Source organism: Haliotis cracherodii, unplaced genomic scaffold, assembly GCF_022045235.1.
Source record: "Haliotis cracherodii isolate W230 unplaced genomic scaffold, xgHalCrac1.p SCAF_3, whole genome shotgun sequence".
NCBI lineage: Eukaryota > Metazoa > Mollusca > Gastropoda > Lepetellida > Haliotidae > Haliotis > Haliotis cracherodii.
Genome location: NW_027266286.1, coordinates 50780067 through 50805507, shown reverse-complemented (window position 1 = coordinate 50805507; position 25441 = coordinate 50780067). Strand labels below are relative to the sequence as shown.

Sequence of the window (25441 nt, the reverse complement as noted above, 5' to 3'; positions counted from 1 at the left end):
ATTTCAACGAAAGCAGGTCTCATTTCCGCGAACTGCGTCTGACGGACAGACTGTGTATTCTCGTTGTTATCAGTGCAGTTGTGTTTCTCTGGTAGACCTATGGAGCTAGATGGGTTTATATCCGCTTCATACATCCACTGTAAGTATATCTTATCATTTCGGTGGATAATATAGACAGATTATTGCACTGACCATTTATGTTATCATTTAATAACAATACAACAACCTATGAAATAATATCGAGACTTGGAGGTCGATAATACTACAGGCATATATATATATATGTGTATGTATGTATGTATGTATGTATGTATGTATGTATGTATGTATGTATGTATGTATGTATGTATGTATGTATGTATGTATGTATGTATATGGCATATGCCTATATATTCAGTGATAAAGGTCATCGGCACACAGAACAATACCATTTAAAACTTTATATCCTGCATACACGGTTGTTTATATTATATCAGTATTGTCTCGTTTTGCATTACAAAAACTTTAGCTAAATATCGTTCCGATTATATATAGAAAGTCTGTCAGTTGATATCATGAGGTTGATAATTATTATAGTCTGTGTAATATGGATGCATATGTTTCTTGACGGGAGCAGCGTTTGCATATAATCACATTGTATTAATCTTTCACAAACGACAATTTTCTTTCAACAAAATTCACATTATCTCTCATCATGAGGAATATTATTGTTTCTCCCATTAGAAGGTTTACAGTGGTTTATTTTTTTCACATAATCTAATTGGCTGCCTTAGAGTGGAAAGCTGTTGCGCTATTTTAATCAGAGACCTTAAATTATTCTAATGTGTAATGTGTAAATTTTCAGAACATGGTAAGTAAAGAAAAATTCAAATTTATGGGTGATGACAGAAATGACCAACAAGAGGTCGTCTTATAATATTTCACCATAAACCTCATTTCTTAACATTAGCAATGTCTTATTTTAATTTTAATACCTTTTACAAAAATTCATATATGAACAGGTCACTAAAATATATATTTATTATGAGTCTTGTTTTCATGAAGATAAAAAGAAGAAAATGTTAATTTTAAATAACCTATTATCAGTAAGTCTTAATTTCTGATAAAATAAGAAAGAATACAATTTGGAGGTAACTGTTGCAGTAAAAAAAATAATGTAACATTACAAGGGTATTAAAAGGCAAATATTGAAACTAAAACTATTGAAAACTATTGAAATGATAATTTATTGTTTACATACATCCTATGTATTTATGTTTCACACACAATAAAGTGCTTGTCAAATTCACATTGTTTTTTGTCATTCACAAATATGTGAAAATTTAGTAACATTTTGGGTGTTTTGATGTTAAATATTATGTTCAAAAGAAAAATTGTCCACTGAATAAGTATATTTCTTTTATATGATAAAAACACATGTGTTCACCATGTTCAGGAACAAAACAAAAACAAAAAAAAGATGACATGAAATAATCATCATTTTACATATCAAATTATTCACTGTAAAATTAGTTTTAAAACGGAAATTTCGTTCAAACTATTACAATCCATTGATGGATTTGAGAAGATTTACCAAGCAGTAATCAGCTGATCAGATGCCTAAGTTGGGATTTATAGAATCTTGCCTGATCAATCCTGCTGACAGTTCCTTGGGCCCTTGTTTTCCGTTAACAATATTTCACAATATTTAAGAGAATATTTAATTTCCTCTTAATTGGGTTTATAACATTTGTTTCTTGCGGACAAATAAACGAATAGCGTATTTACATACACTAAAAAGGTGGGCCTATTTAGTGTTGCGCATTGAGAATGATAGTCACGGCGAGACAAATACAAGTAAAGTTATGGGCCGAGTAATCCACAACCATTAACAACACCAAATCACTTTACTAATTCTCAAAACGTTACTCCAATCAGCTGTTAATAGTTAACAAAAAACATAACATGAATGCTAACAAGTGGCTTGCCTGTCACGGAAAAACTCGTGTGGGTTGTCTTCGCGAGATCCTTTTTACCTGTTTATGGTGCAGTTGTCTTACTGAGCATATTCGAAAACGAGGCTGGGGGAAATCCCGAGTGGTTTCTAAACACGGGAAATCTTCAACTACGAGCTCAACTTTTTATGGCGTATTGTTATGGGAGAAAAAGGATTAACCACTGTTTTCGGTTGTTACCGAAAAATCTACACATTCGTGATTAATCTGCCACAATTAGAACTCGGCTGTCTTCCAATCTCAAGTTGTTACACCTAAATTTTGATAAATGCCACTTTATATATTGAGGTATGTTTGTTGCTAGATATGATTCAACATTGAGCAGTGATTTATGTCGTTGGTAGTTGTTGGTAGTTGTTGTACACATACAACATTTCAGCATTACCTTGCTGAATATAGACTCTAATACATTCTATGTGAAGTAAAAAAATCTTAATTGGAGTAGCACCTGTTTGATGCCTGATTTGGCTGTCTATTATTGTTGAGGCTAATTTATTTATTCCAGTATTTTATTGCTCTTTGAATGTAGGTAAAGTGTAGAGGGAATCTGCCTCACTTCCCAAGAACTATGTCATTGGAAGTTTTTTTTATCAAATCATTTGTAGAATACGTTCTATTATTTTTGTGTATGAACTTTCCCACATTTCAGCACCATAATACAATGTTGGAACTAGCATACTGTCAACCATTTTCCCCAATATTTTGTATAGCTTTTGTTGTTTTTTGTTGATCCCGGGAGATCATCACTTGAATAATCATCAGTCATTCATAATATGTGTGAGTGTATGTATGATGAGGTATACAATCATGAGAGCCTTTCAGTCTTGCATTGAAACCATGTATAGAGGACATAGAGACCGTTCCGACTATTGAACACAAGAATAATGAAGCTAAGCTGTTACTTCATATGTACAATACAAAACATGCTGTATGTTCTGCCACATACTGTTGTAATAGAGTGTGAAAGCAAAACAATTTATGTCACGCAGTTACTTCCCTTTATATGCAATCTGTAATGCACTGTCATCTGTGATTTCTCTAAATAGTGCTCACAGAATTCCGATCCGATTCTAAACATAGCCGCTATGGCGGACAAATGAAAATGTAATGTTTGGCCGTAACTCATCTATTTTTGCATGTGTCATTATGAAATCTGATACGCAGAATCTTTTGCAACATTTTATCTTAGCCTCATCATAAGTATTTGCCCCAAAGTAAGCTTCGCAAAATTTTAACGTGAACGAATACGTCACTTTCAACGAACAGATCAATACGTTCGCAATTGTTGGCACGATTGTTATTCATATGAAAGGCCAATAATTCATGTACTCATATTGTCGTTCGCCGAACACATTGTTTTAGGGTTATAAGATATCGGATTTCCGTTACGTCGGTTGTGCGTTAACTTGGGTTCAAAAAAATGTGTTTACCCATAATGAAAGAAACATAACAATCCCATTTTCGTTTCCTTCGACATGTTCCAATGTTGTGTGTACTCTTTCCCTTTAACATCATGTGGCACCTTCCATTTTAAACCGTATTAAGATTGTCTTTCACCCATGATTTAATATAATCGCGTTTAGAGGCCTACACATATGAATATCCTGAATATTTTAAGATATGTGTTTAAAATCTAAAGATGTTTTTCTTCAATTATACTGTTTCATTCGGAAAAAGCTTATACATCGGTTAAACGGAAGTGTTATTTTTCGACACCAAGATGACAACAAACATGTATACTAAGCTTACCTCACATAGCGGAAGTGTCTGTCTCCCCAACACTTATATGTACAGAATGTGTGTTGAATGCAGGTATGAGTATCGAGAGAATCCAATTATAGCTATTTTGGGTGTCCACTGCCGTGACATTGCTAAATCCATGCTGACTCACCCCTGTGATAGGTATCTGATATTGCATCGCAATATCAACTTTCTCGTATTTTACTTTCGCTCTGTCGCTATGTATTATCACTGTTACGTTTCACTATCGCTCTGTGGCATCGCAATATCATTGTCACATTTTACTACCGCTAGGTCGCACCGCAATATCACTGTCACATTTTGCTAACGCTCTGTCGCGTCGCAATATCACTGTCACATTTTACGATCGCGCTTTCGCATTGCAATATCACTGTCACATTTTACCATCACACTGTCGGACCTAAGTATAACTGTCACATTTTACTATCACGTCACAATATCGCAAAATCGGGTAGAAGTTATGTCGATAAAGCAATTATCCTCCTTATCCACCATAAATAGAAATAAAAGCGAAAACACCCTTCCCATAATAATAAGAATTCTCTGTTAAAAGCAGAGTCCATTCTACGACTCCGACTGTATCATAAACATGTGTTAATAAATCATTATTAAATAGTGGTGATACCAGATGTTTGCGAAAACGTTAGCGTATCCCGCACCCGTCACAAACACATGCAAAGGCAAGTGTTCGCCTCAAGAACCCCATTTACATATAAATATACAAGTAAGTGTAGGGAATTGCACTGGAAATCATTTCGGTCACTGATGCGTCACATTAGGAAAAACCCTCTACATGTCAACGTTTTTGACATATTTTATCTCTCTGACAACCTGACGCCCATACTTGCAGCCATGTGTTTGTGTTTCGAGTAACGTACTGTATCCATAATTAACACTGAACCTTTTCTCAATTTCATTTAACAGACCAACAATGGCAGAAAGTGGGGGCAGCGGTCGTAATGATAGTGATCAGGTAGGACATGGAAATATTCTATCCTTTTAACGAAAACAATAGAAAGATGGCATCACGTTGATACGGTTATAGACGGTTATAGACATGATGAACACAGCTTATTAACAGAAACCATAAAATGAAGGCATGCGTTACAATTGTTTGTTATGACCAAATAGCAACAGTCAGTGTTGGGGATATCCTGGGTATAAGAAAAGAAACAAGGCAATTTGTACGCAGCCTATCCACAGCATGCAGCCCAAATAAAACTGATGTAGGTCTCGAGAAAGTAACCCCCAGCATGCATGGGGACAACAAAGATAAGTTGATTCATATTGCAGCTGCAAATGGTTTCACTCAAATTGTAGAACTACTCCTTGATACGGTTTGTACACCAATTGACGTCAAGGGAGGCAATGACATGACAGCACTCATGTATTCAAGCTACCTTGGTCATACTGACTTAGCTGTAACATTGCTCAAACGAGGGGCCAATCCGGAATTGTTGGACGAAGAAGGTGACAACTGCCTTCACCTTACATGTCGAGGGGGATCTGTTGACTTAGCTAAATCCCTAATTGCAGAAACGTTGGATGTCAACAAACGTGGTGAACATGGACGCACGCCTCTGATGTATGCCTCATACAATGGGCATGAGGATATTGTGAAGCTCTTATTGGAGAAGGGAGCATTGCCAAATCCTGATGTATCATCTATTGACCAAAAAGACAACTGTCTTCATCTTACATGTGTGAAGGGTGAAATAAGAATTGTTCAGATTCTTCTTGATGAAGGCAAAATGGACTTACTCCCCTGTTTTAGGGAGCTTCATATGCCTAATTGTGAGAGAGGTACTAAGCTTGAGAAATCAACTCCTCATCCAGCTTTTAGAGAATATCCCTGACACTCTACACACAAGATGTCGACATGTTGATGATACGCATATCGCAGTCCCGTTTCATTTCGACTAATTTTGACAGAGTTACTGCCCCTGTTTTACGGAGCTTCATTTGCCTAATTGTGAGAGAGGTACTAAGCTTGTGAAATCAACTCCTCCTCCAGCTTTTAGAGAATATCCCTGACACTCTACACACAAGATGTCGGCATGTTGATGATAGGCATATCACAGTCCCGTTTCATTTCGACTAATTTTGACAGAGTTACTCCCCTGTTTTACAGAGCTTCATTTGCCTAATTGTGAGTGAGGTACTAAGCTTGTGAAATCAACTCCTCCTCCAGCTTTTAGAGAATATATCCCTGACGCTCTACACACATATATGTCGACATGTTGATGATACGCATATTGCAGTCACTTTTCATTTCGACTAATTTTGACAGAGTTACTCCCCTGTTTTACAGAGCTTCATTTGCCTAATTGTGAGAGAGGTACTAAGCTTGAGAAATCAACTCCTCCTACAGTTTCCAGAGAATATCCCTGACGCTCTACACACATATATGTCGACATGTTGATGATACGCATATTGCAGTCACTTTTCATTTCGACTAATTTTGACAGAGTTACTGCCCCTGTTTTACGGAGCTTCATTTGCCTAATTGTGAGAGAGGTACTAAGCTTGAGAAATCAACTCCTCCTACAGTTTCCAGAGAATATCCCTGACACTCTACACACATATATGTCGACATGTTGATGATACGCATATCGCAGTCCCGTTTCATTTCGACTAATTTGGACAGAGTTACTGCCCATGTTTTACGGAGCTTCATTTGCCTAATTATGAGAGAGGTACTAAGCTTGTGAAATCAGCTCCTCCTCCAGCTTTTAGAGAATATCCCTGACACTCGACACACAAGATGTCGGCATGTTGATGATGCGCATATCGCAGTCCCGTTTCATTTCGACTAATTTTGACAGGGTTACTGCCCCTGTTTTACAGAGCTTCATTTGCCTAATTGTGAGAGAGGTACTAAGCTTGAGAAATCAACTCCTCCTACAGTTTCCAGAGAATATCCCTGACACTCTACACACAAGATGTCGACATGTTTATGATACACATATCGCAGTCACGTTTCATTTCGACTAATTTTGACAGAGTTACTGTCCCTGTTTTACAGAGCTTCATTTGCCTGATTATGAGAGAGGTACTAAGCTTGAGAAATCAACTCCTCCTACAGGTTTTAGAGAATATCCCTGACACTCTACACACAAGATGTCGACATGTTGATGATACGCATATCGCAGTCCTGTTTCATTTCGACTAATTTTGACAGAGTTACTGCCCATGTTTTACGGAGCTTCATTTGCCTAATTGTGAGAGAGGTACTAAGCTTGAGAAATCAACTCCTCCTACAGTTTCCAGAGAATATCCCTGACACTCTACACACATATATGTCGACACGTTGATGATACGCTTATCGCAGTCCCGTTTCATTTCGACTAATTTGGACAGAGTTACTGCCCATGTTTTACGGAGTTTCATTTGCCTAATTGTGAGAGAGGTACTAAGCTTGTGAAATCAACTCCTCCTCCAGCTTTTAGAGAATATCCCTGACACTCTACACACAGGATGTCGACATGTTGATGATACGCAAATCGCAGTCCCGTTTCATTTCGACTAATTTTGACAGAGTTACTGCCCCTGTTTTACGGAGCTTCATTTGCCTAATTATGAGAGAGGTACTAAGCTTGTGAAATCAACTCCTCCTCCAGCTTTTAGAGAATATCCCTGACACTCTACACACAAGATGTCGACATGTTGATGATACGCATATCGCAGTCCCGTTTCATTTCGACTAATTTTGACAGAGTTACTGCCCCTGTTTTACGGAGCTTCATTTGCCTGATTATGAGAGAGGTACTAAGCTTGTGAAATCAACTCCTCCTCCAGTTTCCAGAGAATATCCCTGACACTCTACACACAAGATGTCGACATGTTTATGATACGCATATCGCAGTCACGTTTCATTTCGACTAATTTTGAAAGAGTTACTGCCGCTGTTTTACGGAGCTTCATTTGCCTGATTATGAGAGAGGTACTAAGCTTGTGAAATCAACTCCTCCTACAGGTTTTAGAGAATATCCCTGACACTCTACACACAAGATGTCGACATGTTTATGATACGCATATCGCAGTCCCGTTTCATTTCGACTAATTTGGACAGAGTTACTCCCCTGTTTTACAGAGCTTCATTTGCCTAATTATGAGAGAGGTACTAAGCTTGTGAAATCAGCTCCTCATCCAGCTTTTAGAGAATATCCCTGACACTCTACACACAAGATGTCGACATGTTGATGATACGCATATCGCAGTCCCGTTTCATTTCGACTAATTTTGACAGAGTTACTGCCCCTGTTTTACGGAGCTTCATTTGCCTGATTATGAGAGAGGTACTAAGCTTGTGAAATCAACTCCTCCTCCAGTTTCCAGAGAATATCCCTGACACTCTACACACAAGATGTCGACATGTTTATGATACGCATATCGCAGTCACGTTTCATTTCGACTAATTTTGAAAGAGTTACTGCCGCTGTTTTACGGAGCTTCATTTGCCTGATTATGAGAGAGGTACTAAGCTTGTGAAATCAACTCCTCCTACAGGTTTTAGAGAATATCCCTGACACTCTACACACAAGATGTCGACATGTTTATGATACGCATATCGCAGTCCCGTTTCATTTCGACTAATTTGGACAGAATTACTCCCCTGTTTTACAGAGCTTCATTTGCCTAATTATGAGAGAGGTACTAAGCTTGTGAAATCAGCTCCTCATCCAGCTTTTAGAGAATATCCCTGACACTCTACACACAAGATGTCGACATGTTGATGATACGCATATCGCAGTCCCGTTTCATTTCGACTAATTTTGACAGAGTTACTGCCCCTGTTTTACGGAGCTTCATTTGCCTAATTGTGAGAGAGGTACTAAGCTTGTGAAATCAACTCCTCCTCCAGCTTTTAGAGAATATCCCTGACACTCTACACACAAGATGTCGGCATGTTGATGATAGGCATATCACAGTCCCGTTTCATTTCGACTAATTTTGACAGAGTTACTCCCCTGTTTTACAGAGCTTCATTTGCCTAATTGTGAGAGAGGTACTAAGCTTGAGAAATCAACTCCTCCTCCAGCTTTTAGAGAATATCCCTGACACTCTACACACAAGATGTCGGCATGTTGATGATACGCATATCACAGTCCCGTTTCATTTCGACTAATTTTGACAGAGTTACTGCCCCTGATTTACGGAGCTTCATTTGCCTAATTGTGAGAGAGGTACTAAGCTTGTGAAATCAACTCCTCCTCCAGCTTTTAGAGAATATCCCTGACACTCTACACACAAGATGTCGACATGTTGATGATACGCATATCACAGTCCCGTTTCATTTCGACTAATTTTGACAGAGTTACTGCCCCTGATTTACGGAGCTTCATTTGCCTAATTGTGAGAGAGGTACTAAGCTTGTGAAATCAACTCCTCCTCCAGCTTTTAGAGAATATCCCTGACACTCTACACACAAGATGTCGACATGTTGATGATACGCATATCGCAGTCCCGTTTCATTTCGACTAATTTTGACAGAGTAACTGTCCCTGTTTTACGGAGCTTCATTTGCCTAATTGTGAGAGAGGCACTAAGCTTGTGAAATCAACTCCTCATCCAGCTTTTAGAGAATATCCCTGACACTCTACACACAAGATGTCGGCATGTTGATGATACGCATATCGCAGTCCCGTTTCATTTCGACTAATTTGGACAGAGTAACTGCCCCTGTTTTACGGAGCTTCATTTGCCTAATTGTGAGAGAGGTACTAAGCTTGTGAAATCAACTCCTCATCCAGCTTTTAGAGAATATCCCTGACACTCTGAACACAAGATGTCGACATGTTGATGATACGCATATCGCAGTCCCGTTTCATTTCGACTAATTTTGACAGAGTAACTGTCCCTGTTTTACAGAGCTTCATATGCCTAATTGTGAGAGAGGTACTAAGCTTGTGAAATCAACTCCTCATCCAGCTTTTAGAGAATATCCCTGACACTCTACACACAAGATGTCGACATGTTGATGATGCGCATATCGCAGTCACTTTTCATTTCGACTAATTTTGACAGAGTTACTCCCCTGGTTTTACGGAGCTTCATTTGCCTAATTGTGAGAGAGGTACTAAGCTTGTGAAATCAACTCCTCCTCCAGCTTTTAGAGAATATCCCTGACACTCTACACACAAGATGTCGACATGTTGATTATACGCATATCGCAGTCTCGTTTCATTTCGACTAATTTGGACAGAGTTACTCCCTGGTTTTACGGAGCTTCATTTGCCTAATTGTGAGAGAGGTACTAAGCTTGTGAAATCAACTCCTCCTGCAGCTTTTAGAGAATATCCCTGACACTCTACACACAAGATGTCGACATGTTTATGATACGCATATTGCAGTCCCGTTTCATTTCGACTAATTTTGACAGAGTTACTCCCCTGTTTTACAGAGCTTCATTTGCCTAATTATGAGAGAGGTACTAAGCTTGTGAAATCAACTCCTCATCCAGCTTTTAGAGAATATCCCTGACACTCTACACACAAGATGTCGACATGTTGATGATACGCATAGCGCAGTCCCGTTGCATTTCGACTATGTTTGACAGAGTTACTGCCAATGTTTTACGGAGCTTCATTTGCCTAATTGTGAGAGAGGTACTAAGCTTGTGAAATCAACTCCTCATCCAGCTTTTAGAGAATATCCCTGTCCCGTTTCATTTCGACTAATTTTGACAGAGTTACTGCCCCTGATTTACGGAGCTTCATATCCCTAATTGTAAGAGAGGTACTAATCTTGTGAAATCAGCTCCTCCTCCAGCTTTTAGAGAATATCCCTGACACTCTACACACAAGATATCGGCATGTTGATGATACGCATATCGCAGTCCCGTTTCATTTCGACTAATTTTGACAGAGTTACTGCCCCTGTTTTACGGAGCTTCATATGCCTAATTGTGAGAGAGGTACTAAGCTTGTGAAATCAACTCCTCCTACAGTTTCCAGAGAATATCCCTGACACTCTACACACAAGATGTCGGCAAGTTGATGATACACATATCGCAGTCCCGTTTCATTTCGACAAAATTTGACAGAGTTACTGCCCCTGTTTTACAGCCGGGAAGAAGCCAGAGATTAGTGCCCTTTTAAAGACTATTCCCATCGTCGTGCCGCTTACAAGCACAGTACAAGAGTGAATTGATTTAAAACAATGACTGAGAAAGACTGAGAAAATAATTGCCTTCGCTTTATTGTTGAAAGAACTTCAGCGCAAATTCGACAAGCTAACTGGCATCAGCCATGCTTTCGGAACCCGGATGCTGATTTTATGAAACCTTCTCTGATTGGACTATCATATTTAGCACAGTAAACTTGGCTTGATGTGGAAAGGCTGGAAGCTAGACTAGCTAGAATAGGCGAGTGGACGCCCTTGCCTTGATCTACGATGTTGACGTCGTTAGCCTTTATGTTGTTAGTGGTTGACTTTTCGTGAATAAATTTATATTTAATCTTATGCTAAGAGGTCCACCTTACTTTTACAATATAATTGTAGTTCTACCCTTACTTATCAGTAACTGACTCTTGTCAGAATATATGCCAACTTATTTAATCTATATCCCTAACCCGGGCACTGTGCTATCAATAATGATTATGACATCAGCAAACAACTGCATACCTAGTTTTACTAATACACTCAAACAATATATACATATATATATACTGAAGCGCTACCATGGATAGCTATGTGGGAAACCTTATTTGTCCCAACACTGTAAACATACTTTGAGACATATTAAAAACATGAAACTTGGCAAAACTGATCATCAAGGTTGAAATTAAAGTGTCAAATGTTCTTAAAGTGAAACACAACACTAGTCTCTGAGAAAATGACATCACAAGTCAGTATCTCGTTTGTCCGTCATGTGCATTGATGACTGCTGTGCAACGTCGATACATGGAATAGATGAGGCGATTGATGAAGGCCATAGGCACTTGAGCCCACACTCTGAGGAACGCCTGACGCAGTTCAGCTGCAGTTGTTGGCCTTGGTCGGACGTCATCCAGCCGTCTTTGAATCTCGTCCCACAGGTGCTCAATGGGATTTAAATCGGGACTGAGGGCAGGCCACTGCATGGTTCTGATGCCATTCTGCTGGCGAAGTCTCTTGTTGCTCTCGCAGTGTGGGCACGGGCGTTATCATGCTGAAACTCGTGGTTTCGGCGACGTGCCAAATGAGGTATGGCGTGTGGTCTCAAGACTTGATCAATGTACCGAGCTGCTGTGACACCATTGCCTCTCCATGGACTGATGTTCTGGAAGACCATAGGGCAGAATCTCTGTGCAAGACCAATTCCACCCCACACCATGATGCTCGGACCATCCCACGAGTTCTCTCAACAACACAAGCATCCGAATAACGTACCCCACAGCGTCGCAAGAATGGGTCCTCGGTGTGGCCTGTGACAGTGGAGGTGCCTGCTCGTAAATCGTCGACGCACGGTGTCCGCACTAATGTGTCGCTGGTGTGTCCCGAAGGTCTGTTGAGCAGTTTCCGCAGCAGTAACAAAGCGATCTTGAAGAGACTGTCGCACAATCTGACGATCTTGACGTCGGGTGGTGACCCTTGGTCTTCCACTACATAGTCGGTCATCTGTTGTGTTGGTGGTCTGGTACCGTTGCTGGAGCCTGTATATGGTCCTTACGTGGACTTGAAATGCATTGGATACTTGCCGGGCGGGTTTGTCCAGCTTGCAATCGTCCAAGGGCTTGTGTCGCTGATTTCTTGTCAATCTTGGCATGTGGTAGCAATTCAATAACGAATGAATGTTGTCCGATCTGGGTGGATTTTTATAGGGCAAGAAATGGGGGAACGCATGTGCATTTCAATTTGCACGGAACTCACGTGCATCGGGTTACCATGACCGTTGCCGTTATGCGTTTGGGCGATCGGTTTTATTGTCATCTACTTTGTTTGTTTATCATCAAATTTCATTTTTCCGGACAAGGTAATGTTAAATTTTAGAAACTTTGACAAACATAACCCAGATATTTAAATGACAACTTTTCATGCAATGTTACTTGGGGTGACGTTTCTTTTGCGGTTTAGTATATATATAGTCTATAGGGGCTGTGATAATTGACACCGAAACAACAACTTAAGACTCAATGTTAACATTGAACGAACACATCTGTTTTGTTCATTTTCCATGTATCATATGTTAGGCCGTAGTTTTGTGGAAGGTATAAAACATTGACACTTTAACCCTTCTTCAAACACCTTATTTCTAGATATGACCGACGAATTAAAAAGTAGCTATCTACATAGTCAAACATAATAAAAGAGTTGGTGCTCTAACTCAACATAGACTTATCAATGAAGAATTAATTACTTGTCACATTCTAACCCTGAGTAATAGAACATCCGAGTGACTGTATAGTGACAATATGTTGAGGAATCCCAGAGTAAGAGCACACATATTTGGGACTGGACTCAATGTCTTTAACACAAAGAGGTATGAATTGTGTAACTCATATATCGACGAAATGCACGCGTCAATCAATTAGTGTTTTAATTTCTAGGTATATACCACCTCAAAGCAGAAGAACACTGACGATGGCAGAGCCAGAAACAGCCACAGAGACCGATGGCAACAATCCTGACGACGGCGATCAAGTAGGACACATTTATAGAATAATCATTATAGATTTATAATCATTTATATATAATGTTTATTACAACAACATTTATTCCAAACATTATGTAACACACGTGGATAAAGATGGTAACGAATGTGACAAAAGTGTATGTACATTTGGGGTATTTATTTTTGGACCTTTAATGATGAAGAAATAAGTCTTTGAAGGTCACTTGTTTTGTATCAAATCTCCTTCAGCCTCAAACAGTAATATGTCGTCGTACATCACATGAGACGGTTCTGCCACCCATGGCAGTCACTGATCAGCTCACACCATACAGGGCAACACCTTCTGAACACAATCGAATAGCATCAGTCCAGAACATTGGCCCACCACAAATCACTGATCCAGGTAAGTGTTCAAGAGCCAGTGCGTACATCGATCATGGTTTCAACAAATAGATATAACTTGCAAGATGTACTTCATTCCAAATAAACATAGTAAAATAGAACTTTGGTATACTTTTCTAAACATACATTTACATTGACTTGCAGATTTTCAGCAAGCGATAGCAGACATTTCACTGTCATCGGTTCCTAGTGGTGAGTATTATGTGATGTAGGGGATTAAGTGTGTGTTGGGGTAAGGGTGAGGCGAGGAAGCAACAATATATATTAAATCTTAACGGAAATAAATGGAGAGTTGTTCTGCTGTTAACGTATTTATAGGGCTGTAAGATAGCCAACTTCTGGTGTCACCGGAGAAGGCATAAAAGTTGGAATTGTTATTCAGGTCATCTTACGTGTAAAATGCATAGGAGGCCAGGAGGGTTATAAACAAATTCAACTAACTTATTCATTTGCGTCCTGAGGCAAGCTTGTTAATAATGCAATGAAATGTTTTGTAAATTATTCTCAAAATGGACATGCTTAATGTCTCTTTTCGAAGGTTCGAACCAGGAGACGGTGAAAATCACTAACATCATTACCAACCTGAATGTTTCAAGAGGAACCTCACGTGGTGCTGTGGACGATAGTTTAGGTATGCGTGCTTTCATAACCTAATATCTACATTTGTAAAATATGTGTGTAACAACACTCAGTATATCAGTATGTACTCTATTTGATAATTGTAACCAGGGAAAACATATACAAATCTTATTTATATGTTGATGTTTGTACCCGTCTATATTTTTATCTTGTCTCCTTGTAGATACAATGGTTGAACAGAGGGTGGAATCTGCAAAAGACATTTTTGTTAAAACAGAAGCTTATGAGAATGTAACTGATGCTCTGGAAAATGATGGCCATGTATTCATAACTGGGTCACCTGGCTCAGGTAAAACAACTATGGCCCTTTACATCATGAGTGTATACAAAAAGAAGAAATACACTGTAAGATTTCTGGAAGATGTGAAAGCGTTCACAGTTCAGAAACATTTTAAACACGTTCCAACTTTGTTTGTTCTTGATGACGTGTTTGGCCGTTTTGCTCCGACACCGGAAATTAACGTTCGCTGCAATAAGGTATTTGATTTTTTGGAAACGCATTTCAAACAGTTAGAAGAAAAGAGGAAGAATCAAAATGATGGCGACAGAAATAAAGATGATGAGGCTTCAGGACATCCCGAAAACCCTCTGAAGATTATCATGAGCAGTAGGACGAATATTTCCAACCATCCCATTGTTACTTCCATGTTACAGAAATACAAAACATCATTGTTCAGAAAAAGTACAATTGCCGACCTGACAATATATGAGCTGAAAGAGCTCGAAAAAGAAGAGATACTTAAGAAACATTTGGCCAAGGCCCGCATAGATCTTGCTCAGAGTGAAATCACAAAAATTGCAAAGTTGGAATATAAGACATTAGGCTTCCCATACATCTGCCAATTATTTGCAGATAGCTGCGATGCTAGTGACAAAGCTTTGCAATTTTTCATGAAGCCCTGGGTGTATTTACATGACTTGATAAGTGAAATATTCTTGTCTGGTCAGCACAATTACAGAGCTGCTGTGCTACTGCTTATGGTACTCAATCATGGAGGCCTGAATTTAGTTCACCTGCTTTGTGGAAGACTTGTGGAAGACATAGCAAAGGTTGAGGAGATATTGCCGGGTATAAGTCATCTTAATTCTTTAAATGAAGCTGCCAGAAACGAAATCCGTACGCTTGTAGTCTCAGAAGGAGATGAGATGCTGTTTAGCCATCCAACTATCTGTGATGTTGTTGCATTTGTTGTGGGCAACAGGAACCCTGTCTTCATCCTTGAGAACTGCAGTCTCAATTTCATTATTGAAAGGACAAAAGTTTCAGGAGATGGTTTCTCATCAAATGCTCCAAGTGGTGGTGATTTGCACAACTTTACGATAAATCTTCACCAAGATGCTGCCATGGTGCTTGTGGAGAGACTTGCTCGGGAGATTACTGGTGGTTATATTGTTCGCCCACTGTCACATCAGTGTTTCACCTTAGAAAGCATGGTGGACAGGCTGTTTTCAAATCTTTCAAGACATGAGAACTTTGAAAAAATTTTGCATTCCCATGACAATGAGTATGGTCGTGGGTTCATTTACTGGTCATCGTTTGCAAGCACTGGTCCAATGACCCAGACTTTGTTTGATAAAACGTCTTTCGACGTTTCTGAAATCCTTGAAGGATATCTAGGTTGTTGCATGAGTGGCAATGTTTCTTCTCTACGGGTACTTGCTGCTAAATCAGAATTTTATGTTCAAGTTGCTACAAACAGTGTCGGGGATATCCTTGATGTCAAAAATGAAACAAAGCAATTTGTACACAGTCTATCCACTGCAGGCAGGCCCACTAAAACTGAAGTAGGTCCTGATAAAGTTACCCCCCGAATGCATGGGGACAACAAAGATAAGTTGATTCATATTGCAGCTGCAAATGGTTTCACTCAAATTGTAGAACTACTCCTTGATACGGTTTGTACACCAATTGACGTCAAGGGAGGCAATGACATGACAGCACTCATGTATTCAAGCTACCTTGGTCATACTGACTTAGCTGTAACATTGCTCAAACGAGGGGCCAATCCGGAATTGTTGGACGAAGAGGGTGACAACTGCCTTCACCTTACATGTCGAGGGGGATCTGTTGACTTAGCTAAATCCCTAATTGCAGAAACGTTGGATGTCAACAAACGTGGTGAACATGGACGCACGCCACTGATGTATGCCTCATACAATGGGCATGAGGATATTGTGAAGCTCTTATTGGAGAAGGGAGCATTGCCAAATCCTGATGTATCATCTATTGACCAAAAAGACAACTGTCTTCATCTTGCATGTGTGAAGGGTGAAATAAGAATTGTTCAGATTCTTCTTGATGAAGGCAAAATGGACATTGAAGTGACGGGTCAGCGAAACAGAACCCCGTTGATGTATGCTTGCAGGAATGGGCAGTTGGAAACTGCCAAGAAACTAGTAGCCAGGCATGCAAATATCAGTGTCTTGGATGAAACAAGCTTTTCTTGCCTACATCTTGCAGCGATGAAAGGGCATGTTCCCACAGCTGAATGGCTCCTTTCCTTAAATCCAGGAATCGTTGTTGATTGTACTAATGATACAGGGCGAACACCTTTGATGTTTGCATTGCAGAATGGCCATGCTGACATGGTAGACTGGCTTATTACACATGGTTCTGACATAGCTCTAAAAGATCATTCAATGGTCTCATGTGTGCATATGGCTGTACAATCCGGGAGATTGCCTTTGGTTGAACTTTGCCTGGAAAAAGGTCAAAATGTCAACTCATGTTCAAATAGTTACCAAACCCCAGTCATGCGTGCTTGCAAACAAGGGGATTTGAACCTTGTCAAATGTTTGGTGGAGAAAGGCGCCAATGTCAATTTGGGAAGTGGTTGCCTTAATGCTGCTTGCATTGGGGGTAGCCTTGAAATGGTTGAGTATCTTATATCAACTTTTCCTACAATAGACATCAACAAATGCGGCCCAAAAAATAGAACACCGGTTATGACAGCATGTTTTCATGGTCACACTGATATTGTGGAGTATTTGCAGTCAAAAGGTGCAGATATCTTAGCAAGAGATAAGTTCGAACAGACGTGTCTTCATGTGGCATGTCGCAGTGACCACGTAGAAATAGCAGAGCGGTTGTTGGAGATAATTCCCATTGATGATATTGACTGCAATGGCATGACACCCTTGATGTTTGCAGTTAAATCCAAATGCTTTGATTTGGTTGACTTCCTTGTTGAACATGGTGCAAACATGAATATTCGAAACAATCATGGGCAAACAACCCTCCACACTTCAGCATGGTTTGGAAATGCATTGGGTTGTGCCAAACTACTTGATTTGGGCATGTTTGTTGATATTCGTGATTCTACCAACAGAACCCCTCTCATGTGTGTATCCAAGAACAGAAATGATCGAAGTGAAGTTGTCAACATTCTTGTTGAAAGAGGCGCAGACATCAACGTGAGCGATGAAAATGGTGACGTGTGCCTGCACATTGCCGCAAAATCTGGTGGTCACACTGCCACCTCAGAATATCTTTTGGACAGTGGTTTGGATATCAACACCAAAGGTTCACATGACTATACTCCAATCATGTCTGCTTGCAGGAGTGGTAACAAGGAGCAATTTGACCTACTGCTTGTTAAAGGTGCTGATCTGCACTGCTTAACCGATCATGGCGCCAGTTGTTTGCATTTAGCATGCATGTCAGACACCAATGACACACATATTCCAAATGAATTACTTGATCATGGACTAAATATTGATAAAGAGGATGATGACAACATGACCCCAGTCATGTATGCCATCAGCAAGGACAAGGTGAACATTTTGAGCCTCTTGCTGTCCCGAAATGCTTCTGTCAGTACATTGGACAGCAGTGGCACCAAGTCTAGTTTGCTGCATTATGCATGTGATATCCAAGATATCAGCATAGAGACACATAAACTGCTCCTTGAAAGGGGTCTCCATGTCAATGCTCCGAATACGCTTGGTGTGACGCCATTGATGTGTGCTGCAAGACAAGGAAATCGGGCAGTAGTAGACTTATTGATAAATGCAGGAGCGAACCGAAAAGCAATTGACCTGAATGGCCATGATTGTATCAGTCATGCTGAAACTCATGGACATTGTGAACTTGGTGATTATTTGTCTCAAATATAAGTGACGTATGTGTATGTCCAAAGTCCAGGATGAAACAAGGTTTACCTCTTGCGGTGAAGAAAGGGCACGTGTTATTTCCTTAAGTCTAGGAATCATTGTTGACAGCGTAAATACTAGATGAGCAACCTCATCAGTACATTGCAGTTAAAAACGGTTTCAATACTACATGCATCATATAGCTGTAACACCTGTGACAAGGTCCATACTTGAAATACGCTTGAAAACATCAACACAGGTTCATGTCCTGGATTCATTCAAGTTTATTGTTGTGTTTAGAATGGTAATATGCAAACTTGTCAGACACCAATGCATCATATTTCAAATGAACTACTTAATCACCGGTTTTGATATCAACACAATAGGTGAAAATGGACTTACTCCATATTGAGTCTGCTAAAAGAGGCGCAATGGAGTAAATAATTTGAATAGCAATAATGCTAGGAAAATGCTTCATTGTTGCATGATCGTGACTCTTTTACATCTATCCCGAGGGATGATGGACAACAAATGGAGATGCAAAACCTGTTTACTGTTCAAGCTAAATAACAATGCTTTAACTTTTAATACCAGATTTTAGTTACATGACTTGACATGGTTGTAGACAAGGTATGGACGTATTGAAGTTGGAGATTCACTATATTTATATCTCATGTACAAAAACTTAAATCTATAACTCAAGCCTCTTTACTTACTTCATCTCAATTTCAACCACAAAATATACTACTCAAAAGAAATTAAAGAACACCTGATTCTTTCATATTACTGTAGTTATTTTGTTATGCCATGACAGATTAACTATGGTAATATGAAAGAATCAGGCGTTCTTTAATTTCTTTTGAGTAGTATATACAATATGATGTATGTATTTTCAACCAAAATGTCTTGGCTAAACAGTTAACCTCCACAATATCTTGTGAGCGGTTTTGGTATCAATACAATCAATATCAGTATGTGCAATACAAAAGCAAACTAGCATCAAAAGCATCACTCAATGGACATGTATCAATCTGTCAGAGCAAACCTGCTAGGTGTTTTTATTCCTCTGGACTACACTTTACTCAATTCAAACAGAAACAACTACCTGCTTTCATAGTTACTGATGGTGTTAGAGACGATTTAACACCACCATACTTGTATCTGAATACAGTCAAAATTCAAGCTTATCTGGACATGATTTTAAATCTTGTTTAAATCTCAAGTTATCTTTTTGTGAGCTCTGGTAGTCTAGCGGTGCCTGAACTCACTATTTACAAAGCAAAGCTATCCAACTGTTTTGAACAATGTTCACGTGTATGTATTTTATGTGTGTATATTATGCGTAGATCTAATTATGAAACAGACGGCGGTCTGTATATTATCGAGTCTGGACCAGACAATCCAGTGATTGATATCATTAGCATCGATCCACGCAATTGGGATCGATGACATTCTTCAACCATGTCAGCGAGCCTGACCACCCGATCCCGTTAGTCGCCTCTTACAACAAGCATGGTCGCCTTTTACGGCAAGCATGGGTTGCTGAAGATCTATTCTACCCCGGATCTTCACGGGTCGTTGTAATACGGGTCGTTAAGTTCGAAAAGGAATAATTATCCCTTGATGTACTTGTACCATCATTGTTATTTTGTAAGTGTGTCAGAATAAAGTTATGTTCTTTGTTTATATTGTTTCAGTGTTTTGTATTAGGGTTGCATAGATGCCTTGATAGAGCCTGTCGACTATTGTTATATAAGCTGTACAGGGCCCCAGTGGGATTCATATAGTATTAGGTTTTCTTCAAATCTCATTAATATCATGTAATAAATGTAATTTCATGAATTATATTTGTGTATGTCATGAAATATCTTCCGTTTTAATGGTACTAATTGCTTGTAGAAGTATTTGTTATATGTTATTATCGGCGCCCTCACTGAAAGTCGTGGTGTGAGATTGCCAAAAGAGAAGATACGATTCAAGTAAAAAATCAGAATTTTCTTTTTTGTTTGTGATAGGGTTCTTACCAAACATCACACAGCCTTATCTTTTGTAAGGAAACGCTTCAGATGCGTTGCTCCCAGGGGCTGACCGTTCATAAGCTTATACTTACTGTAACAATCCTCTCTCTTGTACATATTTACTCAGATATCAGGTCGTTGGATTAATTTTACTGGGGAAATATTGTTAAACATGGTGTAATATCTTAGAACCTGCCTCAATGTCTAAGACCACCCTAACATGAAGATAAACATATAATTATAATTATTAGGACTAAAAATATATTCATACTTTACATGAATACTAATATATTTATCGTTTTTGTTTTTAATATATTATATTTACGATTAAATATTCGTACACCCATGGGAACACAATACAGGAAAATACCACATGTGCTGAATGTTAATTTTGTTGAGAAATTGGCGATGGGTATAACCTTTCATGCCTACAAACAGTACATCATAAATACCTGGGCCGCTGGTGGCGCAGTATTCTGAGGCGCCGCAATTCGCTGGCCAGATTTGCGTCCTTTTGGCACGCCAGAAACTTATGATTGTTGGTTTGGTGTATGTTTCAAGGTTTGTGCTCCGAACTTGGACAAACACTTACCTCTCTGTCATTGTTTGCATATGAACATATCTTTTGTGTTAACGTTTTCTTCTGACTAAAACTTGTTGATGTGGCATAAAAATTGTTTTCAGTTTAAACTCTGTAAATCTGGAAAGTTTTGCGAGCAGGAAAGTACTGCGAGAACTGCTAGTGACACACACTCGCATCAGTGTCATGACGCAGTTAATTTTTGCAGACCAACCACAAACTAAAAGACGTAAGGAGACATTTAATCACTGTTCCAATTTTTATGAAGGAATTCGAAAACAAGTACTGATAACAGTTTTAGGACAGTTGTCAAGTTCCTCTTTTTGAAAAGTGTCCTGATATCCGAAATAAACAGGACACTTGTATTAGTGGCAACGAGTGTAAGTGGGATGCAATCATGATTATGAATGGCGTGGCTTGGCCTGACCTGGCCTGGCCTGGACTGGCATGACCTGGCCTGGCGTGATAGGATGGATAAGATACGATAGGACATGACATGACATGACATGATATGATATGATTCGGGATCAAAACGTAATTACAAACGCACCGGGGCGGTCGGGTAGCCTAGTGGTTAAAGCGTTCGCTCGTCACGCCGAAGACCCGGGTTCGATTCTCGACATGGGTACAATGTGTGAAGCCCATTTCTGGTGTCCCCCGCCGTGATATTGCTGGAATATTGCTAAAAGCGGCGTAAAACCATACTCACTCACTCTCACAAAACGCACCAAAGATTATACCTGATCCCATATCCAAATACTAATATAATACGAATAAAGAATGTGTACATAGTTCTCATTGAACGGATTGTTATCTCCGTTCCTTTCCAATTTAGGACCATTCGTGACAGGTCACTTTTTAACGTTCCTAACTAAGCATCTTCTCTGCAATTCATATTTATAAATGTATGATAGCTGATTCAGTATAGTCACAGACAAACGAGGATAATATGATCGACTCTATTTCTTAGATGAGCCAATGTCTAGTAACTAATCAATAACTATGTTTGACAGAACATGTTACAAGATTCATATCAGGTGTGTGAAACAAACTCAAGACAGAATGCATTACATGTGAAAGGACACAGACGTTCCTGAAAGTGAAATCCAATCACGGTAGTCAGCTAAGAGAGTCGAGAGAGGAATTTGTTTATACAAACAGTCAGAACTATACATAACAGTACTCATGCATGCAGTGTTGCAAGTGTTGCATCCCTTCATCGTGCCAGAATCCATGGGTTCGAGTGTGTGAGTACGTTTAAAGCCGTTTTCAAAACTATTCAGATTATTTCACGACCAGCAGCTTATAGTGGGATGAAAGCCCGAAATTATGCAAGTCCTAGAAGTTTGTCACTTTGGTGAAACCCACGACCACGGGAATGTATGGTGCTGACAAACATAGAAACATACACATCCACGATCACTGGTTTCTGACGTGCCCATGGGACTCAGCGAATTGCGGCATCTTTTTACGACTGGACCACTCGTGCCGTACCTCCATACCACCGAATCTTGGTTTATCACCACTATACATCCACTCGTCGGTCACAACAAATTAAAGTGGAAAACATCAACGACCTGCATCATTTTGGGCTATCATCCACCAGTATACCATGATACTCGTGATAGAAACGAAATACAGCAGCGGCATCATGTCCATGGAGGGCGTAGAATATATTGTGGTTGTTTTGAAATGAAAATTGGCATTCCCTGACACATCATGAATCTAATCGTAATGATAGGCCATAGCCATAGTACTGATGCCATCGCTCTTAATACTGTAATTCAAATGAGTTTACCCATGAGGATCCGAGAATAGGTCTTCAGCAACCCATGCTTGCCGTCAGAGGCGACTAACGGGATCCGGTGGTCAGGTTGGCTGATTTGCTTGATGCTTGCCATCGTATACCAATGACGTAGATCGATGCTCATGATATCAATCACTGGATTGTCTGGTCCAGACTTGATTATTTGCACACAGTCGTCATATATCTGAAATATTGCTGAGCGTGACGTTAAACTGCAAACAAACAAACAAACAATCAACTGACAGGTATGAGTACACTTTAACTTTCACAAAGAGAGAAACAGCACTGTCATACTTTTTTTATATTCACATGAATCATGTATCATATGCGTACCTAAATGTAGGTCAGAGATTATCGATATCCTTGAACGGCTAACTGAAATGAGCATTGCTGACAGTGAATAATTTCAATCGTTCGCTATTCTTGTATCGATTACATAAAGGGGCAGGTGACGTCATGACTGGTATTACACAGTATGGAGAGGCTGTAGACAGAGTAAACAGACAGCTCCTGACGTCTGACTCCCATGCAGTAAGAATACTACCGATCTGGTGAGAGTACTTTGTATTTTGCATCTCTTAAACAAGCACAAGCGCCAACCCTGTTGTTATCTGCTGCGCCGGGCTCATATGTGATACGCTTTCAAATGTAACTAAAGTACTCACGGAAATGAAAAAAAACTGTTTTTTCGACCTCGGATCTTAAATAAATGCAGTTAATATACAAAATATGTAAATATTCAAACAACTAAATTAGTACTAATTGGGCCGTGGCACAAATACAGCGTATCAATTGTTTTTATGCCTTTTTACACGTAAAAGTGTGTATAAATGTGAATAAAACAGACTATTGTGAAACAGGGCATAACCAGGTGTAAGTAGATCAAGGTGACCTATGACACCTTGACGACAGGTGAGAACAGGTGCATAATGCCTATAGTCTGTTTCTGCTATGTCAATTTGGACTTAGTTTTATTTTTGAATGTTGAAAGTGCCGACAAATTACCTCCTGTAAAGTACATTTTGTATTGTTCACTGAGATCAAACTGGCAAATCCAGACTAGTACTTTTCGAGTTGTTTTGGTATTTCGTATTTACAGCTATGTAACACTTTGTGTCAATTTTTAAATTGAGAAAAACAGGGGTTTTTTCATTTCCGTGAGTACTTTAGCATTCGACTTCTTGTGAGGATACCATTATTGATTCGTTTCGCAAGTGTTGTGTAGACGTGGTTGCTACAACAGACGGTTGGCACGATGCATTATTCAAGTGTACAATAGATTTCTACGGCTGAATGCGCTCGGACCCTGAACATGAACATACGTGCATTATTGATATAGAGATAGCGACACATTTCATAAAGGTAAGGCTCAAATCACTGTTATATTCATATTTCCCTTAGTTTATGTGTTGTCTTGGTGGCACTGTGACCAGGTTAATTACAATCTCATTAAAATCAGATGTTAGTTCTCGCTTTCGCTAAACAAAGATCTGATGACATCCCATTACGTGTCACGTCAGAACGACCTTTTATCCGACTAATCAAAGCGTCGCCTACCAGATCATGAAAGTGACAGTCGGAATGCGTTTTTATCCCCCGCCGGGCCAGAATGGCCGAAGGGGGATTATGTCGTGGCGCAGTCCGTCCGTCTGTCTGTCTGTCCGTCCGTCTGTCTGTCCGTCCGACAGAGGGCACTAAGCTTGTGAAATCAACCCCTCCTACAGTTCCCAGAGAATATCCCTCATGTTGATGATACGCATATCGCAGTCCCGTTTCATTTCGACTAATTTTGACAGAGTTACTGCCCCTGTTTTACGGAGCTTCATTTGCCTAATTGTGAGAGAGGTACTAAGCTTGTGAAATTAACTCCTCCTACAGTTTCCAGAGAATATCTCTGACACTCTACACACAAGATGTCGACATGTTGATAATACGCATATCGCAGTCCCGTTTCATTTCGACTAATTTTGACAGAGTTACTGCCCCTGTTTTACGGAGCTTCATTTGCCTAATTGTGAGAGAGATACTAAGCTTGTGAAATCAAATCCTCCTACAGTTTCAAGAGAATATCTCTGACACTCTACACACAAGATGTCGACATGTTGATTATACGCATATCGCAGTCCTGTTTCATATCGACTAGTTTTGACAGAGTTACTGCCCCTGCTTTACGGAGCTTCATATGCCTAATTGTGAGAGAGGTACTAAGCTTGTGAAATCAACTCCTCATCCAGCTTTTAGAGAATATCACTGACACTCTACACACAAGATGTCGACATGTTGATGATACGCATATCACAGTCCCGTTTCATTTCGACTAATTTTGAAAGAGTTACTGCCCCTGCTTTACGGAGCTTCATGTGCCTAATTGTGAGAGAGGTACTAAGCTTGTGAAATCAAATCCTCATCCAGCTTTTAGAGAATATCTCTGACACTCTACACACAAGATGTCGACATGTTGATGATACGCATATCGCAGTCCCGTTTCATTTCGACTAATTTTGACAGAGTTACTGCCCCTGTTTTACGGAGCTTCATTTGCCTAATTGTGAG

At 39.6% G+C, this 25441-nt stretch overlaps 1 protein-coding gene across 1 annotated transcript; it reads left to right on the top strand.

Moving 5' to 3' along the window:
- Positions 1–64: 64 nt before the first annotated feature.
- LOC139473814 (ankyrin-2-like) lies at positions 65–20169 on the top strand. Its single transcript, XM_071256574.1, has 7 exons — positions 65–139; positions 4680–4728; positions 13286–13379; positions 13600–13753; positions 13897–13944; positions 14291–14383; positions 14555–20169. The coding sequence occupies exons 1-7, from the start codon at positions 100–102 to the stop codon at positions 18505–18507; spliced, it is 4431 nt and encodes a 1476-aa protein (XP_071112675.1). The 5' UTR covers positions 65–99; the 3' UTR covers positions 18508–20169.
- Positions 20170–25441: the final 5272 nt, after the last annotated feature.

Coding starts and splice junctions, on each gene's coding strand:
- LOC139473814 (XM_071256574.1), top strand. CDS start 100: ATGGAGCTAGATGGGTTTATATCCGCTTCATACATCCACT. Junction 4,729..13,285: donor GTCGTAATGATAGTGATCAG/GTAGGACATGGA, acceptor TTTAATTTCTAG/GTATATACCACCTCAAAGCA. Junction 13,945..14,290: donor ACTGTCATCGGTTCCTAGTG/GTGAGTATTATG, acceptor CTCTTTTCGAAG/GTTCGAACCAGGAGACGGTG.